General features: G+C 42.1%; 1 protein-coding gene across 1 annotated transcript in view; it reads left to right on the top strand.

Moving 5' to 3' along the window:
* The first annotated feature begins 147 nt into the window (after positions 1-147).
* Positions 148-14,583, top strand: part of LOC143298024 (zinc finger MYM-type protein 3-like) — a 38,334-nt gene continuing 23,898 nt past the window's right edge. The window contains exons 1-10 of the mRNA XM_076610685.1: positions 148-199; positions 1,969-3,641; positions 5,338-5,472; positions 6,177-6,437; positions 8,438-8,587; positions 8,945-9,196; positions 9,615-9,848; positions 10,562-10,690; positions 11,130-11,385; positions 13,701-13,769. Of these exons, the coding sequence (XP_076466800.1) occupies positions 2,037-3,641; positions 5,338-5,472; positions 6,177-6,437; positions 8,438-8,587; positions 8,945-9,196; positions 9,615-9,848; positions 10,562-10,690; positions 11,130-11,385; positions 13,701-13,769 (3,091 nt within the window). The 5' untranslated portion in view covers positions 148-199; positions 1,969-2,036. The remainder of the gene's footprint in view (positions 200-1,968; positions 3,642-5,337; positions 5,473-6,176; positions 6,438-8,437; positions 8,588-8,944; positions 9,197-9,614; positions 9,849-10,561; positions 10,691-11,129; positions 11,386-13,700; positions 13,770-14,583) is intronic.

Here is a 14,583-nt window from a genome sequence, read left to right as displayed (position 1 = left end):
AACAGTTCCAAGGAAAATGTTGCTTAAACTAATCAATATATATTCAGATTAGAATTATTGATGATAACTTATCTAATAATAGAAAATCTCGAGCATTCGTGTTTTCTTAAAGGGCCGGTCGTTTGCTTTGACCTAAATCGAAGTCGAGGCTTAGGGTGCTAATATTGCAGACAGCTCTATGCGGAACTGTGACATAGAGGTAAATGCGTCAGGAATATTTATTCAACCGATGGAAATCATTGTTCTTCATCTTTTGCCTCGAATACGAATGGCAACTTGAAATACAGTATTAGTGAGAGCTTGCACTGTTGCCGTTTATTCATAGTGGTTCAACAATACGAACTGATGGCAGGCATAATAATGCCAAACAACTATTCGCGCCACAAGTGAAAAAGATATGTGGTTCATAGGTTGGGATTTTGGTGGATTATTTTTTGGAATTAGATTGTATTTTAGTTTGACTTCCCATCGCTCAAAGTGAATGCTTAGGAAAATTTGCTTTCATCGAAGCACAGTTTGCTTGAAATCGGGCACTGAGGATTTAACCAAATCGCACACTCTGACACTGCTTTGGTGTTGTGTGGTTTTCGATTTTGTGGAGTGAAGCCTGGTTGGTCCCACACCACAAATTAACTTACGATTCTGCTATGTTGGTAGGTAATGTGCAGGTTATAGTTATACTTCGAATAGATGCGTTGACGCACAATAACTGGAACGCACAAATGGGAAATCGGAAACAATAATTGTAAGAGATGAAGCATGTGTGCACAACGCTCAGGATTCCATGTGGTTGTGTTGTTGGCGGGTGAAGCAGGGGAGGTAACTAACAGCTGACTCGTCTGGATTCTGACATTTGTCCTGGGTTGTTGTTTTTGGGGGTTGTTTATATATATATATATATATATATATATATATATTCTCCAAAGCAAAGAATCGTTCAAGAACGCCAAATCCAATCAACAAAATTATGCAAAATGTTTTGCTGAAACGTTTTACAGTTGTCTTGGTTCGTTGATTTAACCAGGTGTTCCGAATGAATCACTCTGTTGTTAGAGAAATTTTGATTAACGGGAATGCTGCTGTATGTTTGGGTGACTGGTGTGACCAGTCTTTGTCCAGAAATATGATGTATTGATTCTGATATTGTTTGCATAACTGACATGTAATTTTTCCTAATAGCACTCTGTTTCCTGTGCTTCCCCCCACCCCCACCCTTACATCAGAGGTTTTGTTTTTTTCTCCAACATCATTGTCACAACAATCCCATTCTACACATTTCACAGTGGTTAGCTTGACCAGTTCATACAGAACAGAGAGAAAAAAAACACCTAAAATGGAACAGATAAAACTGAGTTCACACTGGCATGCCTTGAGGGAAACTGCGTCAAGGGTCATTGGCAACACTGGCAGACTGTAATCCCTTCATGACAAGACAAATCTTAAAAGTTTTAATAAAACTAATTTTGGTGGACAACATCAGAAAGTAGGCAGAGTCCCTCATTCTGCATTCTCTGAGATCACGTGTTGACATTATGAACTTACGACAAGGATGATATGCATTATTGTAATCTGCAAGTCTCCCGACCCCCATCTGTGACACAACCAGCAGAAGCTCACAGCTCACCTTTCCCTATGACCACAAAGTTGTCTTTGGTAATTTCTTTTGCAAAGTCTGAAAACCGTAGTTATACTCACATAAAGAAATACAATAGATTTCATACTGGATTGAGTGTCAGATTGATGGAACTGACAGAGAAAAGGTATGTCTGTACTGTAGTGTATGTTTTAGTTCAGACATGTGGAATGCACAGCAATTCAGAATTGACTCCATGATTGCTTTTCATTCTGAACATACATGTCATAGATTAACATGAATCACTTGAGAGAGAAGGATTAACTCTTTCATCAGATATTTATACATATGTAACTCTATTTTAACATCAACTTAAAGAACAAAATTTCTTTCAGAGAAAAAAAGGAAACAGTCTCGGGAAGCAGAAAACCAGACGACAGCAACCTAGTCAGATAACACAACCATGGCAGACAACACGACAAACATGAACAATGATGGTCTGCTACCAGCTGGCAGGGAACAGGAGGCTTTGCCTCATACTCAGTCCAGTATGGAAGTGGAGGAGAATGAAGACCTGGATGAGGACGATGTCATCCTGCTTCCCACAGAGGATCAGGAACCCGTCCCTGTCAGTGGAGACTCAGTCCAGAAAGAAGCAATGGTGGATGGCAGTGATGAAAATATCGCCAAGGATGGAGCAGGTGCTGGAGACCCTCCTCCACCTGACCCTCCAGGTGTTCTGGAGGATCAGCATGTTGTGTGGGGTACAAAAAATGAAACTGATGCCGGAGCCATGGAACCGGAAGAACCTGAACCTGAACAAGCAGAGGGAGAGAAGAACCAACCACTGTACGCAGATGCAAACAATCACTCAGAAGCTGAACATACTGACCAGGAAAATGTGAACTTCACAGCAGTTGATTCATCAGAATTGGTGCCTGTGGAGACAGGAGATGAGGTCAGTGCTGTTTCAGAGGAACCGTCAGAACTGAGACTGATGCAGGAGAATGCTGAACATGTGCCTGGAGATGAAGACCAGGTTGAGGCATGCAATGCATCAGCTGCCAGGGAGGTTGAAGAAAGTGCACTGGGTGAGGGTGACACAGGTAGTGATTTCCCTGTGTCTGCTGAAGAGGAAAACAAGCTTCTGGGTGAGGACAATGTCCAGTCTGTTCAAGATGACCATGGAAACACACCAGTAGTATACACGGGCACTGATGAATCAGCAGCAATCACAAGGGATGAGTTGGTAGTGGATGCTACAGTTTCCAGTGACCAGGATGCAGAGCAAGGGACTGAGGCAATGGAAACAGATGAACAAAATGCAGATACGTTTTCAGAGAAAATAGATCAAAATGCTGCTGATGATTCATCAGGAGAGATGGGGAATAATTCTGAAGTTGTGGTGGATTCTTTTGAAGAAGTTCAAGAAATTGGTGAAAAACAAAATGGACAGTCTGTAGAAGACAATGCAGGTGATGCATGTGAACTGCTAATTGCCAGTGATGTTGAAAACCAGGATGCTGGAAATCTTACTGATGAGGGACAGGACACTGGGAAACTTGCTGACAGAGAACAGGACACAAGTGCTGAAAATGCAGCTGAAGAATCCAAGGAACCACATGGACATGACACTTCACAAACAGAGGATGCCTTTGCCGATGCCACTGCGGTAAAAGAGACCAAAGATGAACCCATGCTTCAGATTACCGATGTGAAGTCAGTCACCGACTTGGAGAACGATTCTGCAGGCAACAGTGGTGTCAGTGAAATGCAAGTAAAGAAAGAGGCAGAATCAGAGAAAGATTTGCCTGGTGAGATGGCAAACACACAGACCACAGGAAGTTCCAGAGAAACTGACCGCATGGGGGCCAAAGCCACTCCAGTGTATGACGATGACGACGATGACGTTGTTGTGTTAGATGAAGTGCCTCCACCCAAAGTGAAGCAGGAGAGTGTGGGGAAGGAAGTGTTCAACAACAACAATGAAATGGGCATCCAGATTGCATCGGTGAGTGGAGGAGCGGAAGAGCTGCACAAGATGGCTGAACTGAACCAAGTCAAACAGGTAACTGTTTGTTTTCTTTGAACTGTTTTTCATTAACATTTCTTAAATTTGTCAACATGCATGCATTTTCCCTCCACTCCTCACACTCACTTTACCCGAAAATTACCAACCAAATAATAATTTGAGTCCTATGAATTGCTTTTATCAAGAATCAACAGGGTTAACACACATGAATGCATGCAAGCATAAATAACATGAGGTGCATATGTATACATAAGAAATCATGCATATATGGGTCTGTAACGCAAACAGTTTGTTAACAAAGCATTGGCTGAATGAGTTTAGATCATGCACATGAATGTAAGCATGGTTTGTATTTCAGATTGGTATGCTTTTTCTTCTTCCGCAAGTAACATTGACAGATGAGCAGTCATCGTTGTGAGCCATCTGACCATTGTTCTGTTATCAGGTCTGCTGGGTAAAATGAATGGTGGGTTTGTTTATGTTTCCATAAGTAACCCACAGAATACTATGTATGATGGATTACAGGATCTTCATTGTGCATGATTGAACAGCAAATGCACATGAAGGAGGATTACGTTGCAAATGGGTCAGCTCATCTTTAAACTGGGGAGATCGGAAAAATCTCCACTCTTTTCAGAGTTTCTCAACCAGACATGGATACCAGGATTGAACCAGGCACACTCAGGTTGAAAATCCTGCACTTAATAAGTTTATTTTCCGCTTCTCAAGGAGGCTTCATTGCTTTTAAACAAACCCTTTTACACTACACCACATCTGCTAAGCTAATGCCTGACAGCAACATAACCCAGCATGCTAGTCAGGCCTTGAGTGCTATTTATTTCAGAGGACAACATGCATCTTGTCGTGCATCCTAACTTGTTTTTTTAGTGTGCCAAGTGCATGCTGCTGCATGTTGTACACAGGACCATGCTTTGTTGTCTTTTTATTAATTTTTATTTGTATTTCTTTTTGTCACAACAGATTTCTCTGTGTGAAATTCAGGCAGCTCTCCCCAGGGAGAGCGTGTCGCTATATTACAGCGCCACCCATTTAAAAAAAAAAATTTCCTGCCTGCAGTTTTATTTGTTTTTCCTATCGAAGTGGATTTTTCTACAGAATTTTGCCAGGAACAACCCTTTTGTTGCCGTGGGTTCTTTTACATGCGCTAAGTGCATGCTGCACATGGGATCTTGGTTTATCGTCTCATCCGAATGACTAGCGTCCAGACCACCACTCAAGGTCTAGTGGAGGGGGAGAAAATATTGGCGGCTGAGCCGTGATTCAAACCAGCGCTCTCAGATTCTCTCACTTCCTAGGTGGACACGTTACCTCTAGACCATCACTCCACTATGAATGAATAGATGCTCAGTTTTATTTTCCAGTCAAAACCTGTGAGAAAGTGCAAGGCCAGCGTCTGAAAACAGGCCACCATGGACGCAAAATTGGCAGATATTATATATGCATCTTAACCATTCTGCCGCCTTCCCTCAGCACTTTAGTACATTGCTATTATGCATGTTAAATCTGATTTAACCCAGTAACAGTTAAAACTGCTTTTTTTTTTTTTACTTTAAAAAAAACAATAGTAGCATTATAGTAGAAATCCAAAATTAACATTTAACTATTAGTATTACATGTATTTTATGGTGAATCTGACATTTTTTGGTCTTTTCATGTTGCAAAAGTTACAGATGATTAGTTGTGATTAAAGATTGTGGTTGGCTGATTGCAGGAAAACAGTGGTGCACAGATGTTAACATTAACCAATTCATCTCAGAAGACACCGACTGTGTGCAGTCCCCCATCCTCTGGTCCTTCTCCAAGAAAACAACCTTCCAAAATACAAATTTGCATCGTCTGTGCACGGGTAAGTTAAATGCTAAATGAAACTGGATCAGTGGATGGGAAATTTCTGACCAAAATTATTTGTAATCATAATTATATGATGATATTATGAATATGATTATGTATCAGTGTTCCAGAGTTCTAACCTCATTGTCATGATAAAGTGCAGTAGATAAATGCTGTAAGTGTTGATATTTATGGGATGACCACCTCTTCATTGTTATCTGAAACCTTTACATTATCAGTTATGTTGCAGTGGAGTCAGGCTATATATCTTTATAAATAAATACAAACTGTTGGGGCAAACAAAAAAATGTTGTCCCTCTGCAGTGAACACAGTTGTCCACACTCTTGTCTTGTATTACACACACATCATATCCAAATACAGTGCTGTGTCAAGAGACCCACACTGATGAAAAATACGTCCAGTCAGGGTTGGTTTGTTTTTTTTAATCCAATACAATGCTGTGACAATTTAGTCGAAAGGGGTATCATACAAAAAACAGCCACGCAATACCAAGTTCCTGGATACATACTGTAGATTTGACACAGTAATTGAGTAAAAATATTCAGTCAAACAGGGAATGTAAAAAATCCCCATCCTTCTAAGTTCCTAGCATCCTTAAAGATACAAACAGGCTGACAAAACTACTATATAGCAGGCGTGTGTGTGTGTGTGTGGTGTATGTTGCACACTAAAGCCCAGGTTTCTTCACCCTTCTCCAGGTGGGCAAATGCAAGTACAACATCGTTCGCAACGGTGACGTCAAACACTTGTGTGACGACATGTGCTTCAAACGTTTCCGTGGCAACCCTTCAATGTATCTGAAAGGGACCACGACCAAGCAGACAACGCCACAAATGCCAACAAGAGGACGGCCTGCCAAAAACACCTCTCCAGGGTCAACGGCCCCCAGCAAATCGTCTGCATCTGTCCCTGCCATCAAGACATGCATCGTCTGCCAGATCATGAACGTCAATAATCAGGTGAGAGGCAGCATGGTGAATACATTAAAATCACTGTTTTTTCTGGTGCAGTTGAGGGAATTCTGTTGCTGTAATTACTGTTTGTATTGACTTGTATTCTTCTTCTCCTCCTCCTCCTCCTCCTTCTTCTTCTTCTTTTCCAACAACTCTGTAAAGTCATATGAGCACTGCTCAGAAGAACTGTTCACCAGATTCCTCCAGGTGTGTTGGTTTTGTTTCAAATACTGTTGTTACAATCATATAAATCCTGTTGATAGTATGTGGGTTGTCACTATGTTCGTGGCCAATGCAGTGGTGGCAGTCAATAGTAAACTGAACTAAAGAGTGCACAAACCGATTCTGCAACACATGTGAAAAGAACAGTTACAATAAAAGTATTTTCAACAATTTAATCAAAAATACACGTAAATGCAGTGTACATACTTATTTGTGTAGTCAATTTTAAACACCCCTGCACACTTGTGAGTACATCAACAACCACATCAATATTTTGACATGTAAATGATTAAGAGTGAAGACTGAAGGACAGGCACTTGCAATGCAGGGTTCGAATTTAACTCTTTTTTTTTTTAGTGCCGGTCAGGCACTCTGGACAAACCATTTGAGTGCCCAGTTGTGGTTTAGGGTGCCAGTATAATAAAATGAAATAAAATCTTTGATGTTTGGAAAACCGTATTCAAAATGTTCACATGCCTGAACCCCATGGGTCTGTTGATAGCTTCTTTACTCTTTCTGCCACATCTTGCTCAAGAGAGAGCAGAGCTCTCCCTGCTGCTGTGTCCGACACAACCTTTTTTCTGGCTTCTTGTCTTTCCACGGACAACTTGTGTGCTTGGGAGTGCCTCACGAGTGTGAACCTTTTGATCACTTTTGATCCATCAACAAGTTCATTTTTTGCTTTTCTCATCCCACCTCCCCTCTGTTCAGTCTCCTTCCAACATGGTACACACATGAGCACTTAAGTGCCATCTTCCTTCGTTTCAACAGTGTGCCAAGGAAAGTCTTTCTGCCAGGCTTCATTGTACACTCGCTGGCGCTTTGATTTGTACTCCTGCTGTTTAATCTTTTTTGTCACCCTGAGTTTTCGTCTCTGTGTCGGGAGCCTTTCTTTTAACATTGCAGATGGGAAACAGCATTCATCACTGACGCGCCATGAATGTCAACATCCGATTGCGCATGCGCAAAGATGCTGCTCCGCGAAGCAAGCTGCAGCAGTGACACTTTACATTTCAATCAACCGCATTCAAGATTGCTTTCTTTTTGTGTCTTTTAATTAATTTTATTTCACCTCTGTAAATTTGTGAGTGCCAGCTGGACACTCTCAACAGAAAATTTGCATGCCCGAGCCAACTTTTCGTAGCATTTGCACCGGAGCACCCGCTAAATTTGAATCCTACTATGTGAACTATGCCCTCATTGATACTTAGACATTCTGTGAGGAACCTGGGAAGTCAGTTCACTTTGATTTGGATCACTTATAACAAAGCTGTAACCAGGTCACACACACAGTTTACAATAGAGAGGGTTTGCAGGCCCGCTTTCGTGGTGGACCTTTCATCACTTGCAGAGCTAGAAGTTGGTCATATGACGTCATGGGCAGCACACCACCGTAACTAGCTTTTCTGAGTTTGCACTGCCTGTGTTATGACAACTTTTCAGCAGAGTTTAAATGGATCAGTTTGAATGCCTCATGGTAGAAATATGACAAGAAACATGCTGTAAGTAAACATAGAAGACTTAAGCAAATAATGGGTGTAATTATAAAACCAAATATATCTTGTAAACTTGCAGACATAGACACCGAAAATGTTCAAAATCCTTTTGTCAGAACAGCAATTTCCATGTCGAAATTTTAGCCCTTTGGTGACATGGAAAAAACAGTAAATGGAGATGCCCTTGCGCATGCAGCTCTTGTTAATGGGGAACCTCCACGAAAATCAGACAAAAGTGTGTGTGCAAACCTTCTCTAACAGCACTGCATGGGTCTGTTACTGTTTCAGAATCACTTCTGCACGTGGAAAGGCATGGACTTCTGCGGCGAAGGATGTCTGGGCAAGTTCCAGGCAGGAATCAGCACAACATGCACTCTGTGCAAATCGTTCATTCCTCTCACGGCCAGGTCCTCCAACTGCCTGAATGTCGGCAATCAGGTAACGGGGGAATGAATGTCCCATGTTCAGAGTCGTGTCCTTTGAATTTCATCGCCGCCTTTCTTCACCCTGCCTCCCACTGAGTGTGACAGTGTCAGTTAATTGTAATCAAGTATGAAGTGAAATACTGACTTTGTTGTGAGAGGTGGCACTGAGCGGCGGTCAGAACTCCGATTTTGAATGCAGATAGGGAGCATTCAGCCATTAACTTAAGTTGCAGGTGTCGGGTTTGAGCCACAAAAAAAGTTGTGTTTTATAGGCTAGAATTTATGGTACAATCAAAAGAAATAATCCAAACTGATGATTCGACTTAATCTGGCAAAATAGTTCTTTTACATTTTTCTCCCTTCACAACAGATTCGGCCATTCTGCAGTTCAAGATGTCACAGCGACTATATCCAGCGCCGCCTGTGCACCTACTGTCAGAACGACCTCGCCAGTAGTAAGGACTCTTTCTCCGCCCCTGTGGGCTCCGATGGAGCGTTCAAGGAGTTCTGCTCCCAGTGGTGCATGAAACAGTTTGAAAGTATGTTGAGCGCCGACGTGGAAATCATCAAGGTGGAGCAAGGGAAACAGAGAGGATCGAAAAAATGTTCTGTGTGTCAAAAGGTGAGTTTTCAAATCTTCTCATGGTTTCCATTACCCCCTTCCCCTTGGCTGTTATTCCCACATTCCCTCATATATGTGCGCGGGCTTTATTATGTATGACTTGTTTTTGTGTTCGCTTGTTTAAAATTATGCTGGAAGATGGCAAGGTGAATTACTATCCTAATATACAAGCCATGTGCATTGGCTTTGATGTGTGGATTTCAGAAGCCTAGTTATTCTGTTTACTTTTTTTCAAGCAACAGCAGAACTGGCTTTGAGCACAAACAGAGAAATCTGTTGTGACAAAAAATAGTGTTACAATGCAATGCAATACAATACAATACAATACAATACAACACAACAAGAACACTTCTAGAGTGTGTCCTTCCCCCCCACCCACACCCCAACACCACCACACCCCCTCCCTCTTTTATTGCAGATGGAGAAAACAAAGCATGTGATCAAGTACACGGGCAAGGTGCACAACCTGTGCAGCGACCCCTGCATGTCAGCCTTCCGTTACGCCAACAAGCTGGACCTGAAGACCTGTGACTTGTGTTTCACGGTCTGCTCGGCCCTGGAGGCCTCTCCCCACATGGTGGTGTTTGAGGGCGACAAGAAGCGCTTCTGCTCGGACGCCTGCGTCTCCAAGTACCGCTTCGCCCACCGCAAGGTAAAGAACTTACAGTCCACGTGTGTGTGTGTGTTTGTGAATGAGGATGTGTTACTCTGTTTTTAAGATTGTGACATCCATCAATGGAAGGGCCAGCTGGGATGTATATCCCATGTAAAACTGAACACGACAACATTAGTGCGAAGCTAGCATTGTTCTAGGCAGTCTTTAGGCCTGAAAAACTAGGAAGGAGAAGACCGACATTCTGTCCCATTAATGGCATGGCCAGCTAGGAAGTTAAGCCACAAAGGGGAGGTTACCTATTTCCGGGAGGTTATCGGCCGTAGCTACTTTCGTTTTCTCCGCATAGGCGGATAGTAGTTTGCACAGGACAGGAATGTCAGACCCCTGCCGCAGTCTGCACTAGTGGGTCACGGTAAGTATGTTACTTAAACGTGATTTTAGGAAGATTTCCTTTTTAGCAAGTTTGTATCTCAACATTTGTGTCTTACTTGTACTAGATGTATTGTTAAATAGGCTTAGTTAGAGCTGCAGGGTAAGCACTATGTATATGTTCCTTTAATGATGCACATCATTATTGTTATTATTATTGATATTTATTATTTATATTAGTGTTATTGGTAGTATTGTTGTTGCTGTTATTGTTGTTACTAGTGATAATATTATTGTTGTTGTTGCTGTTGTTATTATTTTTTATGTATTTTTTTATTATGATTATTAATCTTGTTATCATTATTATCACAATGATCAAGGTGGTGCACTGCTCCTGGTGCGGCTCCCAGCGCGACAACTTTGACATGATTGAGCGGCTGGACTCCAGCAGCAAGTTCCAGCTGTTTTGCAGCCTGAACTGCCTGTCCCTGTTCCGTGTCAACCTGCAGGTGGGTGTGTAGCATTTACATATATCTGTGTAGCCTTTGAGTGTTGTCAGTTGTGTGCGTTGTTTGTTACAATGTCATGTTTTATTGTCGTCACTAAGTTTTGATTGTGTATTTATCTATTGTGTTGTACCGGGAGCAGAAGTAACAGTTGAGCAGTCTTCTTCGTGGAGTCCTGTCTTTACACATAACAGTTGGGTGGGGGGGGGGGGGGGGGGGATTGAAGCGGTGTTCTGTTGGACTGGTGAGACAGAATGTGGGTCATTCCTCTTTTCTTTTTCTTTTTTTTTATCTTCTCAACAAAAGCACACATATATAATTTTTTTTGTTTTTCTATGGTCCATAATTAATTTCCCAGCTCTTTTTTTTTTTTTTTTTTTTTTTTGACAGCATGTGATCAAAAGCCATTAATCTCTAAACCCCGTAGAAATATTCCCATCAGGCCAAGTCCAACCAGGCTGTGAAGTGCGACCACTGCCACAAGCTGACCCCGGCCCAGTACCACCTGACCATGAGCGACGCCTCTGTGCGCAACTTCTGCACTTACAACTGCGTGATGAGCTTCCAGGCCCAGTTCTCCAAAGGCCAGCCCCCCATCCCGCCCATCCCACCCATCCCATTGAGCGCAGTGTCTTCGCCAGCGACGGCAACGGCGGCCAAGCACAGACATAACACGCGTGGGAAGTCTGCCAACAAAAGTACGTGTGATGATAGAATGAAAGATGACTGCTGCGTCTATTAAAAAAAACAACAAACAAATGGACAGAGTTTATGAAAATGTATGATTTGTATGATAGTCGGTGGTGTCTGACTGTGACCACAAGAACAGCAGAGGAGGCTCTCATGTGCTGTCTGGACTTTCTGGGCTAGAATTTGATTATAGTGGAGAGCGTCTTGCCCAAGTTACATCCATGATGAAAATACTAGGCAGTAGAACAGCACTTACATTTAGTACTTCCAGTTAACCAAGTCCATAAAGACAGACCTATGGTCTGAAGTGTTGGACACTTCTTGTCAAAAGTGGGTGTTTTTATACAACCTACAGTTTATGTATAAAATGTTTCCATTTGAAGTATACATGTAGTTTATCTCTTTTTATGTTTCTTTTTGTGTGTGTGTTTGTCACCATTGATAAGTGACTTTTCGTGGCATGATTCTTTTATTTATTCTACTCTCCTTCCAACACAGACACAACATGCATGGAAAGGCTTCCAACAAGTATGTGTGACTTGGGTTTGGTGGGTTTTTTGGTTGGGGGTGGGGGGTGTGGGGGGGTATTACCATTGATAAAGTTGCTCTTCATGGTGTGGTTCTTTTCATTCATTCTGTTCTCCTTCTGACACACAAACACAACACACATGGAAAAGCTTCCAACAGAAGTGCATGTGGCTTTTTTTATGATCATTGATAAAGTGGCTCTTAATGGCAAGATTCTTTTCATTTATTCTGTTATCCTTATATTCTTAACACCCTCATGCCCACCCACACCCACTAACACAGTAAAGTTTTGGCCCAGCTGTTTTCATTCCGCCTAGGAAGCAAGAGAATCTGAGTGCACTGGTCAGAATCCTGCACTCGCCAGTATTTTTCCTCCCACCACTAGAACTTCCAGAGTGGTGGTCTGGATGCTAGTCATTCAGATCAGATGATAAACCGAGGTTCCATGTGCAGCGTGAATTTAGCACATGATAAAGGGACCACAGCAACAAAAGGATTGTCCATGGCAAAATTCTGTTGAAAAGTCCACTTTGGTTGGAAAAGAAAATACACTTCCAAGCAGTAAAAAAAAAAAATGTGCTGTCACTGCAGCAATATGCTCTGTCTGGGGAGAGCAGTCCGGATTTCACAGAGAGGAATCTGTTGTGACAAAAGAACAATATAATACAATACAATGCATTAAAAAGCACCAAAACGTTTGCAAAATAAATAAAAATTCCATGCTTAGCAAAAGAAGTTCCTGTTTGAACAAAAAATGATAATAATGACTCCTCTTGTTGTTGTGTCAGAATAAGAGGTCAAAGTGCCAAGTTTAGAGAATACAAAAAATATAAATATAACAGTAAATGCAGTTTGCATATAATTAGGCTTCTTTTTTTATTTTTTTGTGCCCATCCCAGAGGTGCGATATTGTTTTAAACAAGATGACTGGAAAGAACTGAATGTTTCCTATTTTTATGCCAAATTTGGTGTCAACTGACAAAGTATTTGCAGAGAAAATGTCAATGTTAAAGTTTACCATGGACACGGGGACCCACACACACACACAGACAACCGAACACCGGGTTAAAACATAGACTCACTTTGTTTACACAAGTGAGTCAAAAATGGGGCCCAGTGGTTCAGAATTATGCCCATCAGGAGGGAAAGTGACAGAATGGCTAAAGATGCTTATCTCCAAGTACAGTGCCTGTGAGGGTCTGGAATCAAATCCTGGTCTTGACCTTGCTTCCAAGCCGAGTTGGACTGGAAAATAAAACTGAACGTCTAGTCATTCAGATGAGATGATAAACCGAGGTCCTGTGCGTGCAACACACACCTGGCGCACTGAAAAAGAACCCATGGCAATGTGAGCATTGTCGTCTGGCAAAATTCTGTGGAAGAAATCCACTCTGATTGGTACACAAAATGTGTATCACCTACTTTAAAAAGTCAAATAGAAATTTTTTTTTTTTTTTAAAGAGAGAAGTGTATGTGATTGTTTCAGGAATGTTAACTTTAGGGAGGGTGCAGTGTTTTCTGCTCATACAGATATGGTTTTTTTTTTCATGACTAATCTGTGTTCCCTTTGTGGAAGGTGAGGGCTCTTTCACTTCAGTAAACAGTATTCCTTCATTCTAGAATACCTGTGCTTGAAGTTTTCCAAGTTTCCTTGTTGCCTCTTTGTTTCTGTCATTTTTACCTGCCTTTCTGTATTGCTTCCCCCCCCCCCCCCCCCCCCCCCAACCCCCCACCCAACTGATGACAGAATGAATACCAGAATAGTAATGGGTATGTGACTGCGGTGTGATGACAGATGCTCAGCCGGCGCCAACACAGTCACCAGTGCCCATCATTTCCAACGTCATCTCTCTGGCTCCACAAGGTAAAGACCACCACTGCGCCCGTTAGATAAACAGATGGAAATAGGTAGGTAGGTAGGCAGATGTCTATACAGATGCGTAGGTAGGTAAGCGGTTTGATAAATATATATTTAGATGTATAGTTAGATAGACTGGAAACTGGTAGGAAACTTTGAAGTGGACTTTTTTTTATTGGGCGGGGGGGGCGGGTGGGTTGGCTTGTGTTACCTAAATGAAAGTAAAAGACTGTGAGGATGACTATATTGGGGAAACGGAGAGACCACAGGACAAATGCTTTAAAGAACATCGAACCTGAAGTGACTCTGCATTCCATGACCATCTTGTGTCACAAAAACACAGCATTGACCTGGACAGGACTTTGATGCTTTGTATGGAAAGCAGATTCAGGAGGAAGAAGAAGATTTAAGAACCTGTCCAAATCAGAACGAGAAGGCCTAGCTTTAACCCTGACTCTGGCCTGGAACTCCCATCCAGTTTATGACGAACTGTTACAACTTCATGATCAGGCGCCTGTAGCCGGGCAACACTGACTCAGCTGTGAATTGAGTTCACTTGCAGTCTAACCAACCGCAGCTTTCCTGTACCAAGTGATTAAAGCCGTTGACTTTCAATCTGAGGGTTCGAATCTCGCTAATGGTGCCTGGTGGGTAAAGGGTGATTTTTCCATTTTCCAGGTCAACAGATGTGCAGACCTGCTAGTGCCTGAACCCTCTTCGTGTTATATGCACACAGAAGATGGAATACGCACGTTAAAGATAATGTAATCCATGCCAGTGTTTGGTGGGTTATGGAAACAAGAACATGCCCAGCATTCAC

This window comes from Babylonia areolata, chromosome 23, assembly GCF_041734735.1.
Source record: "Babylonia areolata isolate BAREFJ2019XMU chromosome 23, ASM4173473v1, whole genome shotgun sequence".
Lineage (NCBI taxonomy): Eukaryota > Metazoa > Mollusca > Gastropoda > Neogastropoda > Buccinidae > Babylonia > Babylonia areolata.
Note: the sequence above shows the minus strand (reverse complement) of the source record. Positions and strands in the feature narration are given on the sequence as shown.